The following is a 22,203-nucleotide window of genomic DNA, read 5'->3' as shown; positions in this document are numbered from 1 at the left end:
TCTTTTAGTAAAAGTGGTCGTTAATGGTTATTCTAAATGAAAGACTATGTGCAAAATTCCTCTTAGCCAAGTCAAGACAGTTCCCAGTTAAACTGGAGTACACAAATAAATAAACTGACAAAGAAGCTCAGTTCACCAGTTCTTCACTTTGAATTATCTCCCACTGTGTTGAATCTCAAAAACTGGATGTGAGTTTATTCTGAATACCGACTTACCCTTTACTCTTACAGAATTATCTCCTGCAGATCTTCATCTAAATTAAATAATGATGGAAGCAGTGAGAATACTCAGTAAAACAGGTATGGTAACTAAAAATTCTGCAGAAGCACTTACAAAGATCTTAAAATTCTTAATTCATTCCTAGTGCACATTGTGGTGATGTGAAATTAAATGTGATCGTATGGTATTGTAAGTCGTGAGGTCCCAGTCGGGTTCAGCTGCCAAGTGCAAGTCTTATCCACATTGGGCAACTTGCAGCTGATGATGAAGATAGAACATTGAGGACAACACAACATCCAGTCCCTGAGTGGAGAAAATCTCCAACCCAGCCAGGAATCGAGCCCAGGCCCAGTGCATGGGAGGCAACCATGTTACCAGCTCCACGAAGGACTATGCAGAACAAGATGAATGAATAAAAAAAAAATATTAGGGACTTCAATATGCAGTGCAACACATCTTTTTTCTAAAAGCAAGTTGCTTTTATTCAGGATTCTAATACATCATATTATTCCCCACTCTTTTGTCTGCAAAACCTTATTTTTCAACATAATCTCCATTCAATACAACAGCCTTACACTACCTTACTGACTCCACTGGTCAATACCTGAGACAACATCTTATTGCATCAGCAACCAATATTCAACAAAAAATGTGTCATGATCAGCCTCGTAATGTGCAAGGGTATCCAAACAGATGGTCCTTCATTGCTCTTTATGATCTTCTGCTAGGTGGCATGGAACCCAACAGGCAAACACCTTTGAGTATTCCAACTGCTGGGCAAGTGTGTCAGCACTACCAGCAGAGATACCTATTTGGGCAGCAAGGTGTTTGTTACTGGAGGTGATTGGTGTATCACAGTCAGTGTCCACCCATTCCAACATAGCAGCAGTCACCACTGTGTGCAGCCAACCAGCATGTGGGAGATCAGGCAGGTTCAAATTATCTTACTACAATGACGAAAGACTTCACCCAATAACTCATCATGCGTCATGCATTTGTAGACATTATGCAAGCACCTATGAATATCTATGATGATGTGGTTTTCTGCCAAAAGAAACTCAATGACAGCTTGCTGCTTGGAATGCACCACCATTAGGCACAATTTTGAAGGCTATGTATAGTGCTGCCCACATATAGGGACTTCAATAAACTATAGAAACTGAAGTGGGAGTATTCCACCATGACCAATGACAAATTCCATGGTTTTTCACCTGTAACTGGCTGAGAAAAAAAAAAAACATGTTGCTTTAATTATTAAACACACCTTGTAATTAATTAATTGAAAAATATAAGGCTCCCAATAAATGATAATACAATGTACTTGTTACAGTTTGCAGCTGACCAACTGGTTTATCTGAACACTGTGGTGTACCAAGGTATATGACCAGACAACTGATACAAGAACATAAACGGGGGCATTGTTGAGTGCATAAACATTAATAAAGTAAAATACGCAATAACTGGTAGTATAAATGAAGATATAGAATTTTGAGGAAAGATATAAACAATAGCATCTCTTAGTGAATATAAACATATACGAAAGGAAATTATGAATGACAGGAAACAAGATAACAGGACAATAATTCTGTATTTCCTTGTTTTTGCGGTTGTGGTCTTCAGTCCAAAAGCTGATTTGATGCAACTCTCCACACTGCTCTACCCTGTGCAAGCTTCTTCATCTGCGAATAACTGCTGCAACCTATACCCTTTTGAACCTGCTGATTATATTCAAGCTTTGGTCTCCCACAAATTTTACACTCTACAATTCCCTGCAGTACCAAATCAACAATTCCTTGATGCCTCAGAAAGTGTCCTATTAACATATCCCGTATTTTAGTTAAGTTGTGCCATAAATCTCTCTTTAGCTCAGTTCGGTCCAGTACATCCACATTAGTTAAGTAATCTACCCACCAAATCTTCAGAATTCTCCTACAGCACCATGTTTCAAAAGCTTCTGTTCTCTTTTGTTTATAAATTCTGAACATTATATGGGTAGATCACGTACCTAATGAGGGCATACTGAACATGGAGAGCTGCTTATCTTTCACATTTCACTTCTGTAAAAGGCTCCACCAAGACAAATATCTTCAGAAAATTCTTCCTAACACTTATTTAGTTTGGATGGTAACAAAATCCTCTTTTTTAGAAATGTTTTCTGTGCTGCTGAAAGTCTACATTTGAAATCCTCTCTACTTCAGCCATCAATTATCCACTTTCAGTGTCTCATTTCCTGATCTCCCTCTTTCACTATCACCTGATTTAATTTGACTACATTCCATTTCCCTAGTTTTGTTGATATCCATCTAATAACTTCTTATCAAGACAATATCCATTCCATTCAACTGCTCTTGCAACTCCTTTGAACTCTCTGATAGAACTATAGCACCATCAGCTAACTTCAAAGTTTCCTTTCTTTTTTCCTGAACTTTATTAAATGGAATTCTTCAACATAAACACTTAAGAAATAACACCAAAACAAGAATATTTTAAACAATAAATAGGAACATTGTTAGATTGTTTCAGAAATATGGGCAACATTCGAAGTTATTGACTGCAGAGGTAGATTTCTGGAGAAGCTCAGCAAAGATGCTGAGACAAAATTAAGTAATCAGAGACAGAATTAATGTTCAAAAATCATTTACTGAGTTGAATCAACTGAAACAACTATGATTTCAGCATGTAAAAAAGGTGCAAAAAGCAGAAGGTTCTGAAGTGTGCTATTGGCAGGATACCAAACAGAAGAAGAAAAAAAGCGATGACAAACCAATACTTGGGTACTGGGAAGTCAGTCAGTTATGAGGGAGATGGATATTACAGGTGAATTATGGAGATATAGAACTGTGTGAGAAAAAGAATTTAAAGGTGCATTATAATCATAGGTTCTAGTAAAATGTAGTAAGTATTGTTAAATCAATAAATAATAATGAAAAATAGAGTGTGGCCTCAGAGGCCAGAGGCTGTGGTCATGTGTCTGTGAGTTGTGCTTGTATTAGCGTGTGAATGTTCTATCTCTGAAGAAGGCCTTGTTGGCTGAAAGCTCATTTTCTGAGAGTCTTCTTGTTGTGCCTATCCGTAACTCAGCATCTCCGTTATATAGTGAGTAGCAACTATCCTTTTCATATTATCATAACAACGAACAGGATTTTTTTTATACACTGCATGACAATTATCTTTTGAGCAAGCTTCTATTAGCCATCTTTAGAATATTTGAATTCAGGGATGTAAATTATAGTTAACACTAATGTTAAAATTAAACAGGTTTTAAATACCTGATAGCATTCTGTATAAAGCCATATAAGCACTTGCTACATGGTATTACATCAAAACAACAGGCAAAAAGTGCAAGAGGAAGAGCAATGGCTTTTATCCCCAAAGTAGCTACTTTCCACATATCAACAAAGTACTCTTAAAGTATTTTTCATAATTACCAATGAAAGCAGATTAGCACTATCCATATTGGTTATTAGTATGCTTTACAGATGTAGCAAAAATAATCAGTCCAGATCACAAATTCTGTTTATTTTTATGGTACGGCTAATTGATTTCAGCCATACAGAGACCATTTTTCAGACTAGTAATGACTCCATTGGTGATGCATGGGGTCAATGAGCAGAGCCACTGTAAGTGCAAGAAGTACCGCATTGACAACAGGTGCTTCTTGCACTTACAATAGCTCTGCACCTTAACTCCACACATCACCAATGGAGACATTATCGGTCAGAAGGTGGTCTTTCTATGATTGAAACTGGTTACCATACCCTAAACACAAACAGATTTGCTACCTGACTGACTGTTTTTATTACATTATGATACAAGATCTTTGATGTTTCAATTATGAGTTCGAAAACTGATGTAAGTAGCTTGCAGTGGTTGCTTCTGCCAGTGAAAGTATAATTATGTCACTTATTACATGTCCATAAAGGCTGTAATTCATTATAAGATTTATGAAACATTATGTGTGAATGAATGAACTTTTGTTCATGAAATATGCTCATATTTGTTGATTATGCTCAGTTTTTTTTCCTGTAGTATACATCTAAAGACTTTTTTGACTTTTATATTATCTGTAAGTAACAGCACATTAAAAAGTAGATGACTCAGTTTCAGTAACAGCCATGTTTCTGTCTACACATGTTTACTGGACTTCTACAAAATTTACACATAACATTGCAATTTAGGAGAGTCTGGGATTAATAAATCAGACCATATCACATTTTTTATCTTACAAATGTATGCACATTCTTATGGTAGTGGAAGGTACTGGTCGGTATAAAAATTTTAACAGAGCTGACAACTATATGAGAAGCAGTCTCATTGCTTAGGTATTGCAACTCTTGACTTTGAATTTTTTTCAGATTAGCAAATTTAGGCACATTTTTGGCATGACTGTATACATGTAAAATATCAGAAAAAAATCAGAAGAAACCTAATTGCAAAATTAGCACATTATGTGCCTCTTACCCTACAAAACTCCGACCAGAAATTACTTCCACGTATTAGTTTAAATAACCATCACTTAATATGTCAGTACATCTTATTTTTAGTAATTGTGGTTCTCTCAAGAGTTTCAAATACACACAGAACCGGACCATAGACAGTTTTCCACTAGATGGTTTGGCATCTTATCTGACATCTAATAATAACAAAAGCAAAGCAACATCAAACCTACAATAAACAACTACAATCAGTCAATAACAAAATTTAAATGTGATGACTGTGGTACACATAGTACAGACTTTCATTGGTTCCACATCTGGTTTACAGTCATCAAAAAAAAAAAAAAAAAAAAGATAGGGTGTATACACTTTGAGATTGTAACTGAAAAAGTGAACTGTGAGGTCCACTGTTGACTACATATGTTAGATGAAATCCATTACATCATGAGAAGAAAGGATTAGAAGAAATGGTACTGCACTCAAGAGTAGTATGGCATTATGAGGAGGGATTTTAGATTTTAGAATAAGAGGGAACTTGGGGGGGGGGGGGGGGAGAGAAGGGATGGAAAGAGATGAAATTATATTTCTACCTTTTGTTTGTGTACTCTGTTACCAGTTATAATTCTTCCAGTTATGTGAAATGACCAAGCTAAGATACAATCCATGTAAATCTTTCACAATATCATTTTATCTCTGACATGTTAACTAACTGTATTACATTCATTGTAATATATTTGACAAGTTCACATATGCCATATTCTGTCCCCTGACTTGGAAAAAAGATCAGAAGAAATCAAGCTGACCCCAATGAATATGACCCTCAGATAGTCAAAACAAAAAGAAATAGTGTAACACTAGCTGTGTCCTATTTTCACCTTATGTACCACCCTGTATATACACACGTCATTCAGAATTCCTTAACTATTCTATGAATGTGTTGTTGAAAAAAATAATAATTAAGTAATTCTTCTCTACCTTCCAACTTTTCTTTCTCTTCTGTTCAAATAAATCAACTGTATTTCTTTTGTTCATGTACATTAATTTGTAATTGTAGGTAAACAGAAGTTCTTTTATTGTCATAAAGTACCAGTTTCTTTCTGAAATTACTATTATTTATTTATTTATTTATTGTTCCGTGGGACCAAATTAAGGCGAGGCCTCCATGGTCATGGAATGAGTCAATACATGGAATTATAACACAATAGTAGAAACAGATAAAATGAAATATAAAAAAGATATTCAGACAATAAGTCTTAAGTTTAAATAAAGAATTTGCTTAATTGTTTAGCTCTTCCAGGAGCTCCTCGACACAATAGAAGGAGTGAGCCATGAGGAAACTCTTCAGTTTATACTTAAAAGAGTTTGGGCTACTGCTAAGATTTTTGAGTTCTTGTGGTAGCTTATTGAAAATGGATGCAGCAGAATACTGCACTCCTTACTGCACAAGAGTCAAGGAAGTGTATTTCACATGCAGATTTCATTTCTGCCTAGTATTAACTGAGTGAAAGCTGCTATCTCTTGGGAATAGGCTAATATTTCTAACAGCAAACGACATTTAAAAAATATATATACTGCGAGGGTAATGTCAGAATTCCCAGACTATTGAACAGGGGTCAAGAAGAGGCTCTCAAACTTACACCACATATAGCTCGAACAGCCCATTTTTGAGCCAAAAATACCCTTTTTGAATCAGAAGAATTACCCCAAAAAATAATACCATACGACATAACTGTATGAAAATATGCGAAGTAAACTACTTTTCGTGTTGAACTGTCACTTATTTCAGATACTGTTCTAATGGTAAATAAAGCAGCATTTAGTTTCTGAACAAGATCCTGGACGTGGGCTTTTCACAACAGCTTACTATCTATCCAAACACCTAGGAACTTGAACTGTTCCATCTCGCTTATAATATGCCCATTTTGTCTGATCCAAATATCGGTTCTTGTTGAATTGTGAGTTAGAAACTGTAAAAACTGAGTCTTACTGTGATTTAGCATCAAATTATTTTCCACAAGCCACGAACTTATTTCACGAAGTACATTATTTGATACTGTTTCAATATTACACACAAGATCCTTCACTATCAAGCTGGCGTCATCAGGAAACAGAAATATTTTTGAATAACCTGTAATACTAGAAGGCATATCATTTATATAAATAAGAAACAGCAGTGGCACCAGCACCGACCCTTGGGGAACGCCCCACCTAACAGTGCCCCATTCGGGCTGAACATCACTACAACTCTCCATATTGCAGAGAATTACCTTCTGTTTTCTGTTCTTAAAGTAAGAGGCGAACCAATTGTAAGCTACTCCCCTTACTCCATAATGGTCCAACTTCTGCAGTAATATTTTGTGGTCAACACAGTCAAAAGCCTTCGTTAAATCAAAGAAAATACCTAGCGTTCGCAACCTTTTATTTAATCCATCCAAAACCTCACAGAGAAAAGAGAATATAGCATTTTCAGTTGTTAAAACATTTCTAAAACCAAACTGTACATTTGACAGCAAATTATGTGAATTTAAATGCTCCAGTAACCTTGTATATACAACCTTCTCGATAACTTTAGCAAACACTGATGGCATAGAAATAGGTCTAAAATTGTCAACATTATCCCTGTCTCCCTTTTTATAAAGTGGCTTCACTACCGAGTACTTTAATCGGTCAGGAAACCGACCACTCCTAAAGGAAAAGTTACAGATATGGCTAAGTACTGGGCTAACATACATACAACAATACTTCAGTATTCTGCTAGATATCCCGTCATATCCACGAGAGTTCTTGGTCTTTAGTGATTTAATTATTAACTCAATCTCCCTGTTGTCAGTATCATGGAGGAGCATTTCAGGTAACAGTCTCGGAACACTTTTTTCTAAGAGCACTATATGAGTCCCTGTTGGGACTATGTTTCTATTTAGTTCACCTGCTATATTCAGAAAGTGATTATTAAATATTGTACATATACACGACTTATCAGTAACACGGACATTCCCATTACGCACTGATTCTATATCCTCGACCTGTCTGTGCAGATCAGCCACTTCCTTTATGACTGACCATATGGTTTTAATTTTATCCTGAGACTTAGCTATTCTATCTGCATACCACCTCCTTTTTGCCTTCCTGATAACATTTTTAAGAACTTTACAATGCTGTTTGAAATGGGCTGCTGCATTTAGATTTTGCCTGTTTCTAACGTTTTGATATAATTGCCACTTTGTTCTACAAGATATTCTTATCCCTCTAGTCAGCCACACAGGCTGCCTGTTCGTGCTAGTACCCTGTTTTGAACGTTCTAATGAAAAGCAGCTTTCAAAGAGCACGAGAAAAGTTTTGAGAAAAGCATTATATTTATCATCTACTGTATCAGTGATATAAACATCTTGCCATTCTTGTTCCTTGATAAGGTTTACAAAGGTCTCTACAGCAACTGGATCAGATTTCCTAAACAGTTGATAACTATATTTAACATGTGTTGCAGCACAAAAATCTTTTAGAGTTAAAATTTGTGCATTGTGATCTGAAAGGCCATTCACCTTTTTGCTAACAGAATGCCCTCCTAGCAATGAGGAATGAACAAAAATGTTGTCTATGGTTGTTCTACTGTTCTCTTGCACTCTCGTTGGAAAGAATACGGTTTGCATAAGATTATATGAATTAAGGAGGTTTACCAGCAACATTTTCCTTGCACAACCACTTATACAATTAATGTTGAAGTTACCAGATATAACTAACTTTTTGTATTTCCTATAAAGTGAACCAAGAACCTCCTCTAGCTTTAGCAAAAATGTTGTGAAGTAGGAGTCTGGGGATCTATAAATAACAATAGTTAGAAGTTTAACTCCACTAAATTTAACCACACCTGAACAACATTCAAACACCTTTTCAGTGCAGTACTTTGAAACATCAATTGACTCAAATGGGATGCCGTTTTTCACATGCATGGCTACTGCCCCACACCGCAAAGAGCTCCTAGAAAAGCTGCCAGCCAACCTATATCCTGGTAAAGGAAGCCTCTGAATTATCTCCTTATTTAAGAAGTGTTCAGATATACCAATAATTTCAGAGTCAACATCTATTAGCGGTTCACTAACTTTATCTCTAATACCTTGTATATTTTGATGAAATATACTAATTTCCTCATTACTCGGATACCTAAGCTTTGTCAAAAGTGGTTCCTTTGTTAGAGAGACTTCCCTTAAGCAGGAATACCTATCAGCTGACTTCAATCTAAAAACGATGCAGCTCTAAACCCACTACTGCAGGAATTTTCTCATGAGTGATCCCACCACCCCCACCTATGCTGCCACCTATAAGCTTTGCCAACCTCCCCTTCCCATACCTGTAGAGGTGTAGGCCATGTCTAGTGAAACCTGTCCTGCTGATAGACTCCACCGACACCACTGAAATGTGTCTCATGCCTTCAGTCATCAGCGCACCCCCAAGTCTCATGTTATTACACCTAACGGCTGTATCAAGATGAGGCCAATCGTGACGCTGAAACTGTTCCACGAAATGCACATTCGTATTGCCAGTCTGAGTGACTATCTTTTCCAGGTCACCATCTATGTCATACTCCCCATCTCTATCAATAATATTACCAGCCCCACCCAAAATCACTACCTGATCCTCTTTAGTAAAATCCCTACATAAACCCCCTGTAACCCCTATATAATAATATCATTATTACTGTTATTATTTGTTTTCAAAGTACGAAGTATCCAGAACAGACAAAGAATGCTTTTGCATAAATAACTACAACAGTTTCATCCAATCATTTATTGTATCTATTTTTCAGAGTTTCTTTAAACTATATTTTTCCTTCCTGTTAGGTGTGTTCTACAATCTGAATTTGTTATTGCAAGTGAACACAATTTTCAAGTCATAGGAAATATTTCTTCAAGATATTTATTTTCAGTAAGTTTTTTTGACATGCTTACACAAATGATGTTACTAGCAACAGGAGTAATTCTTCTTCCAACTGCCACCCTCAGTAGTTTTCAGTTTATTGGATAAGTGGTTTCAAGATGTTACATATGATTTTCAAACACCTGTAAGTAGTAACTGTGTTGTCGAACAAACAATTAGTAAGGAAGACTACGAGAAAAATTTATAGTAAAGAAACCAGAGAGTACAGAAGATGCCATAACCACATGGAGAAGGTAAGTGACATGATTTTGAAAAGAAGTATTGCCTTTTTTGGCCATGTGGGACAAATGAGACCAGAAAAGTTATCTAAAAGAATATTAATGTACTTTCAAGACAAGAAAATGAAAGAAGCATAGTTCACAGAAGTTGGGAGAGGTGAATACAAACTATAAGCTTCTCCTACAGATATCCAGGAACATGATCTGCTTAAGCAGAAATTATGAACACACAAAAGTTTTCACAGCCAACGAATCATCCTGTCCTCATGAAGCACGTTATGTATTCTGTGTGTTGTATACTTTAAGCTACTGATTTGCATTGCATTACTAAGACTGCTTCTATATCATTGTGAGACACTCATTGGATGAATGATGATAAATAAATATGAAAAGTCAAAGCTGAAGACACTAAAGGCAGGGACCTGAGAGAGAAAAGAATAACACCAGAAATGAATGCGGGAGCATTGTACAACAGTTAAAGCTCAGAAAAAGAGACAGTAGAATTAACATGGATTCTAGTTGACCAAAACAAAGAAAGAAGAAGAAGGAGAAGAAGAAGAAGAAATAACAACATTGTGGATGCATGCTTACAAAATTATACACTTTCCTGCAATCATCTTTTCTGTAACTAAAGACACACTTATGTGTCTACTTTGGAAAATGCTAATTACAGATCTGATTGCATATTTTTCTGAACATATGTTTATGATGCTGTTATACATTGTATATTGGACAATACTTTCATTATTTATGTGCATTTGAAAATAAAATATATAATTCTGAAACTGATAGGGGAATCAAGTGAAAACATTTGGAAAAGGATTTACTCCAATTCCTAATTCTGTTAGTTGATCCAAAAATGTGGAAAATGTTCTAGAAATCTGTGCTATTATTGACACTCTGCATATCTGTTCTAGAAATCTGTTATTATTGACACACTGCATGTCTAATTCAAAACCAATAGCCCAATGACGAATTACTCACATTTGACACATTTTCCTTCCAGACAGCAACCATTGCAGCATTCAGCATCTCTGACACACTGCAAATACAGACAATCCCAATTAAAACATAATCTCATGTTGTGACTCATATTGCTCATACATTATTATAAGAAGAACATACCGTACATAAAACATAACAACTTATGACACATCATTAAAAATATTTAAGTCACTTTGGCTGCTGAAACTGAATTATGCTTTAGTAGACAGGCAGTCAGATAAATGAAAAGGAAGTAAGCCTAGTAATTCCAGTCAGATACGTCTTCATCTAGGTATAAACCAAATACCAGTATGTTGCAGACAATGAAAATTTTAAACAAGGGAAGTAAAGTCATAATATCACACAACAATGAAGACAAAGCAGATCTACGTGATTGAGAAATCAGCCAGAAATGACTGATGTAATTTGATGTGGAGCTTTCGGAACTGATTTCATCTATGATAACACTGATTTAGGGCAGTTACAGTTACTGATGTCCAGTTTTGGTGTAACACCCTAATTAAACTCCCAGTGAGAATATAAAACAGTGATGGATAACTTAGTTTTGAAACAGACTATCCTTCTTAAGAAAAATACAAGTCTGAGCAAGATGGCCAAATGACAAAATAAAGTATCCCCATAATCAGGTTTAATTGAAATATACAACCGCATAGAATTATAATTGCTGACTCAGTCACATTATTCAGAAAGATTACCAGATGAATAATGCAAAAAAGTACACAAATAGCACACATTTAAATGAGAAATTCAATTCTTTCCTACAAAAATTTTTACAACACATGTGGTTAAAGATATAGTCATTTTTTTTTAGTGTTGATATCTGTACCTTATGCATAGGGGCCTAGCACAACACCACTGTTTGGAGAAGCTCAGTTTGGATCCAACCATTATTGGTGGTGTGGAAAATGTCATCCGGGCTGTGACTTCCCTTTACTCAGACGTGGTTGGATGATACATGCCCGTGTGCCATGAGAAGTTTGATATATCTGTTAAATGCTGCAGTGTTTATGGACAGGATTGAGAACTCATAAATATTAGTAATGAATCTGTAGCAAAGGTCTCTGAAAGCAATGGTTACCTCAGAAAAGTAATAAGAATCTGAAATAAGAGTGAACATCAGTAAGTGTGCGTAGAGATATTAGGACCCTGTACCGTGCCTTGTACTACACGCAATAAACCTTTCAGTTCTATGAATTCAGTGTCTCCTTTTGACTTCTTTTAATATCTATGAGAACTAACTCAGTCTGAAGATTTTTAATGGCAAGTGTAATGATTTTGATGGGGCGTGTACCTGTGGGCAGATGGTCCAGTTTTTAGTCTTTAGATGCATGTTTCTTGAAAGTATGACGCCCATTCTACGCTGTGTGACAAAAGCATTGGTACAATTGCCATGGTTATATTAACACAGCTGGTTTTAGAGAGAAACTTTGCCATGATAGATACAAAAAGAAGGAGTAGGCATCTTGCAGTTGGTGACATGAATAAAAGATCTTTTTGAATCCATGGTTATCTTCTGAGGAAAGAATGCTCAAAAAAAGAAAAGAAGGAGCACAGCAAGCAGCATGCAATGGCCAGAGAATAAACAGTAATCATCACAAATGCCTAGGCCACTAACTGTTATTGAAAGATAAGGAAATGAACTAACCACAATTCAATGTACTTGGCAATAGGGCTAAAATAGGAAGGTTGTGAAGAAAAGTGTGTTATAAACGTAGTACTTACTTTGAGTATTATTAGGAAGTGTGTCCTTTGTTGTTTAATGTTTCTGAAACAGAACTGTGCATTCCAGCAACACATGTTACAGGTTGAAGGAAGGAAACAACAAACCATCTCTACTAGGTTCTTCACTAGAACATTGGTGCAAAATTTCTGCATCTGCTGCCCAATACTCATTCCTCAAGTATGAGACTGCTTTTGAGGAATATAACAGCTCATCATTACCACATTTTAACACAAGATCACTTGTGATACATTTCTTAATTTACATCTTCCTGTCATTATTACAGAAACTGATTTTCTTAAAATTTCTATAGAGTATTTGCTTAGTATTTTGAAGTCAAATAAAGTCAAGTTACAGTTACTATCACACTTGGATATTGCTAAACATTAATGATATAGTTCATTTATAAAATGTTCATTAATTGGTCACAATATTAAATTACTTCTCAATGCCAAAAGTTTTGCACTATGAACTTTTAAATACATTTAAGAGAAACATTAAATTATTCACTGATTTTTTTACTGAAACTCAGTTATGTTGAATGATATATGTAGACTCACTTGTTAGCTACATTAAGGAACAGTTGATGAGAAACTGAATTATTGTATGTAAAATATAGGAGGTGATGTACCTTATTCATTATAGTTGACAGTTCCATGATAAACAGAGAAATGTCAGCAGTATCTCTAATTTCAGATACTTTCTGATGGGGACTTTGCAGCACGTGTGTTGCCACTTTCTACTGCACTTACACTCTACAAATCACTACATACATGCATGATGGTACTTCCCATTTTACCATGTCTTGTGGCAGTTTTCAGTACTTACGTAACTGACATATGAATACAAATAAATCAGGTATGACACAGACTGCAACAGCAAGATATGTTTGTAACTGTGCAGATATTGAGGACGAATGCCACGTCACCATCTTTAACACTTGCAAATGTCAACAATGTACCTAGTGTCTCCAGGAGACTGCACATTCAAATCAATATAGTGTGATTGTATGGTTATGTCACAAACTTTCAGGGGTGATGGAGAAGGGTAAATGTATCAATTTGAGGTAAGGGACCCTGGTCAGGAAACAACCAAGTTGAAAGTTGTAACAAAAATCATTCTGATATCTCTGCTGCCAGAATACTTGTACTGGTATGGTTGTTCCTAAGACTGTTGGGTAGTTGGCAGTATGGAGCAGAACAAGGAGGGGGAGATTAGTGTTTAATGTCCCATTGACATTGAGGTCATTAGAGACAGAGCACAAGCTCGGAATAGGGAGGAATGGAGAAGGAAAGCAGCTATGCCCTTTTGAAGAAACCAAAACAAGAAAAAATGTCCAATAATCACAGGCCCTAAAGTGTATATCTTAATAGCTATGAGCAACTGTTCATCTACACTACCGTGAAACACATCTCTTCTACTGCGTGAGTGCCCATATTTATTGAACATCTTTTTCTTGTTTTGGTCCACCCACATGATCCAGGAATATGGAAATCTAAGAGCTTGTAGTAGAACTGTGTGTTTTACAGCAATTAAGATGAACAAATGTTCATATCTCTTAAGGTATGCATGTTAGAGCCAATGTGTACTAGAAATTTTATTTATTTATTTATTTTGATCCACAATAACACTTCTGAAAGTTGTCGACAGTCACCAAGAAACATACTGGTACAGGTATTCCACTGTCAGAGGTATCACAATGATTTTTGCTTATAACTTTCAAGTTAATCATCTTTGGACTAAGGTCTCTTGTCTCAAATTGATGCATTTACCCTTCTCAACCATCGCTGAAAATTTGTAACACACAGAATCTCCCTGTGTAACGGTACCCTGTACCAAAGGGGTAATAATAATGCTTTAAACAACAACAACAACAATTGTTATTATTATTATTCTTTCCTTTCTCAGACGTTATGTCTGGTTAAAAATGGAAAGTGACGCAGACCTTGATCAAGCGTGACTTCCTTTTAACTGTACGGTATATATTACAATGCATTTAGGATCTTTCGGGTAATTGAACATGTATCAATAATAACAGATTTCTGTAGTTGTATATATACGTTTGGATGTAGCTGTATTGCGTTGATGTACTGGTGGATATTGTGTGGTATGACTCCTGTAGTTGATAGTATAATTGGTATAATGTCAACTTTATCCTGATGCCACATGCTCTTGACTTCCTCAGCCAGTTGGATGTATTTTTCAATCCCCCCCCCCTGCTTTTTTCTGTATATTTGTTGTATTGGGTATGGATATTTCGATTAGTTGTGTTAATTTCTTCTTTTTATTGGTGAGTATGATGCCAGGTTTGTTATGTGGTGTTGTTTTATCTGTTATAATGGTTCTGTTCCAATATAATTTGTGTTCATCATTCTCCAGTACATTTTGTGGTGCATACTTGTATGTGAGAATGTGTTGTTTTATTAGTTTATGTTGTATGGCAAGTTGTTGATGTATTATTTTTGCTTCATTGTCATGTCTTCTGGGGTATTCTGTATTTGCTAGTATTGTACATCCGCTTGTGATGTGATCTACTGTTTCTATTTGTTGTTTGCAAAGACTTCATTTATCTGTTGTGGTATTGGGATCTTTAATAATATGCTTGCCGTAATATATGCTGAATGAAGCAGAGTGTGCAAAATTCGTTCAGGTGCAGCTGGATAATAAGTTAAAATTGACTCAAAATATGGATAAACTAACCAGGAAGCTAAGTTCAGTGTGTTATACCCTTAGCAGCATCTCTTGTTATGTTAACCTAAAGGCAAGAGTATTGACTTATTTTGCATATTCTCACTCCATGTTAACTTGTGGGATCACCTTCCAGGATAGTGTACCTAAAGAACAAAAGTCTTCTTTCAGCCAAAGGGCTACTAAGAATATTTTGTAAAGTAGATAACTGAACATATCGCAGAAGCCCATTTTAAGGGCCATAAAATTCTTAGAATTCCTACACTCACTATCATATACATATACACCTTAACGGTTTTGCCGCTAATAATAAAAAACAGTTTCAGCTGAACTGTAACACACTGTTACAATGCAAGGCTCAAAAATAATTTTCATGTCGACTTTGGCTCCTTGTCTAGGGTTCAGAGTGGTCATATGTATTCTAGTGAAAGAAGTGGGTAGATCATATAACTAATGAGGAGGTATTGAATAGGATTGGGGAGAAGAGAAGTTTCTGGCACAACTTGACTAGAAGAAGGGATCGGTTCGTAGGACATGTTTTGAGGCATCAAGGGATCACCAATTTAGTATTGGAGGGCAGCTTGGAGGGTAAAAATCGAAGAGGGAGACCAAGAGATGAATACACTAAGCAGATTCAGAAGGATGTAGGTTGCAGTAGGTACTGGGAGATGAAGAAGCTTGCACAGGATAGAGTAGCATGGGGTGCTGCATCAAACCAGTCTCAGGACTGAAGACCACAACAACAGTAAAATATATTCACCAAACTCCTGTCTGACATGCAAGAAATTCAAAATCCCTACCAATTCAAAATAAAATTAAAATCATACAATTTTATCCACTTCTTCTGCAAATTATTTGAGTATCTATTTTGAGGGACTGAAAAGTCAGTTAGCTACATTGTGTGTGATGGTATTTGCTATAAAGTTGTATGACAAGAAATAAAATACTGTGAACAGTATCTATAGATGTAAAAAATTATTTGAGAAATACCAATGTAATAAGTAAATATTAAGTTATTGATTGATAAACAGCTCTTTTCAAAGCGGCCGCTTACTTACTAATTTACTCACTTAAAATCTGATGCAAAAGTATGACCAGCACTAAGCAGTACAGTGATACTTTACAGTTAGTATAGTATACAGATTAAGTTTCTATGATGTCTCTGTCTCATGTTGATGAATATCTTGCCTTGTTCCACAGTTCTGAAGTTTCTCCTTTTTGATAGGATATAGGAAACATAATGTGTGAATTAATTAATTAATTAAGATATCTGTTTCCATTAAGGTTTCCATTTTCAAAGTGAATATTATTGTGGATATCCATGGATATCTGTACCTTCACAAACCTCTAGCTAAAGCTATACACTATGAACAGTGAATTCAAATTTTAAGCACAAAGAAAAGCAAGTTTCAGCATTATCAGGAATGAAACAAATGAACTTGGTAAGGCACATCATATTCAACTGTCTGAAAGCACACAGACAAAAAATGGGCCATTGGAAGTAGATTCCACATGTCAAACTTATTTAAGGTGCATTTACACCTTTAACTCGTTGCTGTGCAACTGTGCTTCCCCCACATACAAGTAGAGGCATACATGTAGGTTGCATGTCTCTTCCTTAATATGTGCATGTGAGTGATTCCAATCACAACTGTGCCTCTACTGCCATGTGGGACAAGCTACAACTGCACAGTGACTAGCTGCAAGGCGCACTGGTGTAAATGCACCTTTAGACAGTCTTTCCATCACTTTATAAAAGTGGAGATAAGCAACTGACCTCTAGTTAAAGGTTCATCTCCTTCCTTTTCATGGTCTCTAAAAAGTTTTTAGAAGGCTGCTTACAACAAAATATTTGATCACCATTCTGAGAATAACATTTTAACAACAACTAAGTTTGGCTTCCATGAAGGATTCACCTATCAATCATTGGGCTTGCAAACTTTCCTGACACACCAATTTTGTGCAAGTGTCAGAAATTAGTTTCAGACAACTTCGACAGGGCAGCCTTCTCACTGCTTTTAATCAGAATAATTTCTATGACTAGCAATGTATTGTGTTGTACTATAGCATTTTTCTTTCTTTTGGTGTGATTCAATTAATATGGAATGGACTGCATTAAGTTATGTTGGCATATAATAACTTTTCAGAAAGGTGGTTTGCATTAACTTTATGTACCTTCTTAATACTGATATTAATTAATTAATGTGTGTGCACACAACATTTTAATGCAGTTCTACTACATAAGTATTAAGCAAAACTGTAATTTAGGTCATTGAGACTCATGAGAGCACACAAACAAAGGCTTGTGGTTGCAATGAATATTTATTGGCAAACATAATTCAATATATATTTTTCTCAATAAATAGACAGTATGAAAAATGGTGGCACGTGGCTCATATCAGGGAAGTCTAACTGTGATAATAATGTTATATTAACACCAAGACAGTATACTTGGAGACTGAATAATTGCAAAATGATGGAAAGATGTAAGAGGATCTTCTGATGATAAAAACTTCGTAAAAAAGCTGGCAGTTGATAGTCACCACAAGAAAATGTCATGCAAAGTGCATAAAAATACAAAATGACCAAATACAATTTGATTATCTCATCACTGAGTAGTTGTTGGGATCATTTAAAACCATAAAATATCTATGGATACCCATCCAGAATGATTTAAGGTAGAATCACAACAGAGTCTGTGGTGTCAGAACAATTTAACATTGATTCCAAACCATGGTATAAATGGTATTTTGTTAGCTACTCCAAATGGACATGTGTTTGTTGTAATCCACATTTCATGTTGTTTTTGTGAGATATACTGATATTGCAGTGTTCAGCTTTGGAAGACTAGTGTAAAAGGGGACACAAAATTAACTGAGTGCAAAATCTGTGGATTTTATACATTTATTTACTTGTCTTTATGTATACAAGATGAGTCAACTTTCAGTATTCCTCATGCCTCCAAGCAAAGTCAGTCACATCGGCCAGATAAAATCATTTTGAAAAGCTAGGTCCAAAAACTTAACATAAATTTTAAGTGTGCTCATTTTATCAAACTTGATGTAGATGATTGCACAGTACTGTATCACTAATTTGTAGACATAACCTGTGTTTTTCATAAATGTGATATATTGAGTGGTATAATGTCATCATTGTAAGCTTGTGTCATGAGTGTTTTGCATAACCTATTTCATAGTAAATCAGCATCTGTAATTTGCAGTTACTGGAAGTTTGTTTATTTATTTATTTAGCATATGGCTCATAACATCACAGTAAAAATTACAGAAACAACACAATTAAAAAAATCACATATGTGTAAACAGAACAATAAATAACAGTTTATATATAAGGATAAACTGTAAATTTACACTCGCAGAAGAGCAATCACAAACAAATGTCCAGCTTAGATAATATATAGTCGATTGCCTCTTGGGTCGCCATTAGGAAATCCTGTGGGTCACCCTCATACGCCCATAGTGGGCTTTCCAGCATGATGTGTTTGACCATCTGTCTCTCAGCACCACAGTCGTAAGCGGCCGAAGGAAGTTTACCCCATCTGTGTAAGGAGTTGGCACATCTCCCACAGTTGGATCTGATGCGTTTAAGAGTTGACCGAACTTTGTGAGGGCAATCAAATCCTTTTGGTTTACTAAAGATGCATGGCATACTGTGGCAGTTTACTCCTCTTCTGCTCTCCCATTCCTCTTTCCATCGGTCATTAATTTAAAGTTGATTTGGTGCAGCGCCTGTGTGATCTTTAGTGGAGTATGTCTAGACCGGAGTCTGTTTCCTTGGATGTCGTGAGTATTTTCATGGATTTGTAATTGAAGTTGGTCATGATTTTTTGAAATTCTCTAACCAGAGCGCGTTCTCGGCGCAGGTTATAAGGGGCTATGTTACTGAGAATGGGCAGCCACACTGTAGGAGTTGGCCTGATTGTGCCTGATATAATACAAATTGTTGAATTAAGTTGGCTATCTACCATGTGTGTGTGTGCGTGTGTGTGTGTGTGTGTGTGTGTGTGTGTGTGTGTGTGTGTGTGTGTCTGCTGCTGAGCCACACTGGGGCACAGTATTCTGCCACTGGATACACCACTCCAAGTGCAGATGTTCTTAAGGTAGATGCTGTGGAGCCCCAGTGGTGCCACACAGCTTCTGCAATATGTTGTTGCGTGTTTTAAGTTTCACTGCAGTTTTCATCAGGTGTTCTTTGAATGTTAGTGTCCTATCTAGGGTAACCCAAAGGTACTTTGGGTGTCTGTTGTGATTTAGTATTTTCTCATCTAGATATACATGTAGTTCTCTGTTGGCCATTTTGTTGTTCAAATGGAAGACAGATACTTCCATCTTTGTAGCACTAGGTTGTAGCCTCCATTTTCTAAAGTACTTGCTGAGAATCCCTTGGTCACTCGTAAGGATATCTTTGGCAGTTTCTATATTTCTGTGGGCTGTTGCCAGAGCCCAGTCGTCAGCATAACCAAATTTGCGCAATCTGGTTGCAGGCATGTCAGCGATGTAAAGGCTGAAAAGAAGGGGCACAAGGACAGAGCCTTGTGGGAGTCCATTATTGAGTTTCATCTGTTTACTTCTCTCATTCCCCATTATTACTTGGAAGGTTCTATTTGACAACATATTGTCAATGAAGTTTGTCATCTTCTTGCAGGGGACGGCGCAGATTAATTTGTACATGAGTCTCTGTTTCCAAACTGTATCATAGGCTGCTGTTAGGTCTATGAATGCTGCAGCTACTTTATGTTTCTTGTGCAACCCCGCCTCTATATATGTTGTCAGTGATAGGACTTTATCTGTACAGCAGCAATAGGGACAGGATCCTGCTTGCTCGATAGGGATTTTTTTTTTTTTTTTTTTTTGGTACAGTTTGGCCTATTCTGTTGAGGAGCAGTCTTTCTGGTAATTTATAGACCATACTGAGAAGAGCAATGGGGCGGTAACTCTCTGGTCTATCGCCTGGTTTAGCAGGTTTCAGGACTGCAATGATGTTTGCTCGTTTAATTGAGGGAGAAATGTTACCCACTTGGAGAATGTCTGTAAAGAACTTAGCCAGCCATTGTTTTGTGTAGGCTCCGACATGTATGAGGAACTCAGGGTGGATACAATCAAAACCCGGAGCTTTGCCTGGTTTAACCTTCTTCAGGGCATTGGTAACCTCCTCGATACAATTATCTGATGAATATTCTGAGTCCATTGCACGGGTCCTTTTTAATGTTTTTAAGTCCATATTCACTTTTGTTGTGTGCTTTCTATCTCATGGGGCTCTAGACGCAGAAACTATTCGGGATGCAACCTTGTTGGGAGATATTTTTTCCTTTCTATGTTCAGTTGGATTTGCGCCTCCAAGTTTACACAGTAGGGACCAGGCTGGAAGTAATTAACATATATTGTCACATTATTTTTCTGTTGCAATTTGAGTGTATATTCCCTGCATTTAATGTAAATTAATGTTACTGTCAAATTTGTTTGTGACAACCTGCAAAATGTTTCAGAGAAACAGTTATACTTGTACCAAGTTTTTCTTCTCTCAATATGTATCTAATTTTGGGTGCTAATCACTTTAGTTCTAAATGGCTACTGGTAATACTTGTAGCATATCAGAATCATAATATAAAAAAGAATGAGAAAGATCAGTTTAAAGCTGTCTGTTACAGTTCTGTAAAATATTGCATCGTGCACAATACAACACCACTGTGTTTGATGTTCTTAGACAAGGGATGAGTCGTGCACTATTCTTAAACAGCTAAAATCTTCCTGAGCACTGTAAAGTGATCGAAAAGTGCTGCAAATGGATGTGTTGGGAGTGCTACCAAGAGTCATGTACCAGAGATACCAAAAGTACCTCAATTACTGAAGGATACTGTCTCTCTGTGGGACATACAGGGTCCATCACTACTCATTCATTTCACTGTGAGTGACATGTCACTGGCAGATCTAGACATCCTGTATAGGACAAACAATGACCAGGCAGAACTCAAGACGTTACATGTGTCCACCTAACCAACAAGTCTGACTTGCTGTTTCACTGAAATCAAAACTGAGCCAGTGAAACTCACTTCTCCTTTTGGGAAACCTGCTCCCTCCTATAGGGGTGCATAGTTTGATGGCGATATGTACTACTAATATTTTCTCGGGCTTCCAGCCGTGTCAAGTGGTTTAAAATCCACAATCTTTCGGCCATTGTCAAGTGGTAACTTGGATTTTAAACCACTTGATGCAGCTGGAAGCCCAAGAAACCTTTATTACTGCTCTGTCCGGTGTCAAGAGGATACAAACATAAATAGGTCTATTAATTGTTGGGAGTTCAAATGTATAGTGTATAATGGTACTTGTTAGGGTGATGGCATCAAGGGAGGGGATAGAACACCAGATGCACTCAGTGCGTATACCTGGAGGCCTCATTAAGCATGCTGAAGAGGCTATTATGGCAACCACTGATGGGACAGTGTGCAGCTGTCAGCAGATTGTGGCACATTTTGGAACAAATGATGCCTATAATCTGGGCTCTGATATTTTAACTGGACCACTCTAGTACCTTGTAGAGGAGTTTAAGAATGGCAGCCTGGTTCACAGAGTTTCAACAAAGCTCACGATCTGCAGTGTTATCCCCAGAACACATTGTGGCCCCCTAGTTCTGAGTCAAGAGGGAGGCTTCATCCAGGGACTGTAAAAGTTCTGTGATAAGCTAGGCTGTGGTTTCTTAGACTTGTGCTATGTGTTGAGAACTGTACGTTTCCGTTAAGTGTGTTAAATGTCCACTACCTATGAAAGGCAACCACCCAGATAACTGACTGTGTGTGTGTGTGGAGGGGGGGGGGGGGGCACAAAGGCTTTTTTATTTCTTTAGTTTTTTAAGATTAGGTGACTCTCCACCCAGTAGATAACAATAGCTGAAAGAAACTTTTAAGTATAAATGTAAGATCCAAAGAAACCCCTCCCCACAGGTGAGATGATTAAAATCCTATAGGTTAATT

General features: G+C 36.6%; 1 protein-coding gene across 1 annotated transcript in view; it reads right to left on the bottom strand.

Annotated features, from left to right (window-relative positions):
• Positions 1–22,203, bottom strand: part of LOC126271974 (uncharacterized) — a 146,390-nt gene that overhangs the window by 41,187 nt on the left and 83,000 nt on the right. The window contains exon 3 of the mRNA XM_049974433.1: positions 10,790–10,847. Within this exon, the coding sequence (XP_049830390.1) occupies positions 10,790–10,847 (58 nt within the window). The remainder of the gene's footprint in view (positions 1–10,789; positions 10,848–22,203) is intronic.

The sequence above is a fragment of the Schistocerca gregaria genome, chromosome 5, assembly GCF_023897955.1.
Source record: "Schistocerca gregaria isolate iqSchGreg1 chromosome 5, iqSchGreg1.2, whole genome shotgun sequence".
Classification (NCBI taxonomy): domain Eukaryota; kingdom Metazoa; phylum Arthropoda; class Insecta; order Orthoptera; family Acrididae; genus Schistocerca; species Schistocerca gregaria.
This window is presented reverse-complemented; position numbering and strand designations above follow the sequence as displayed.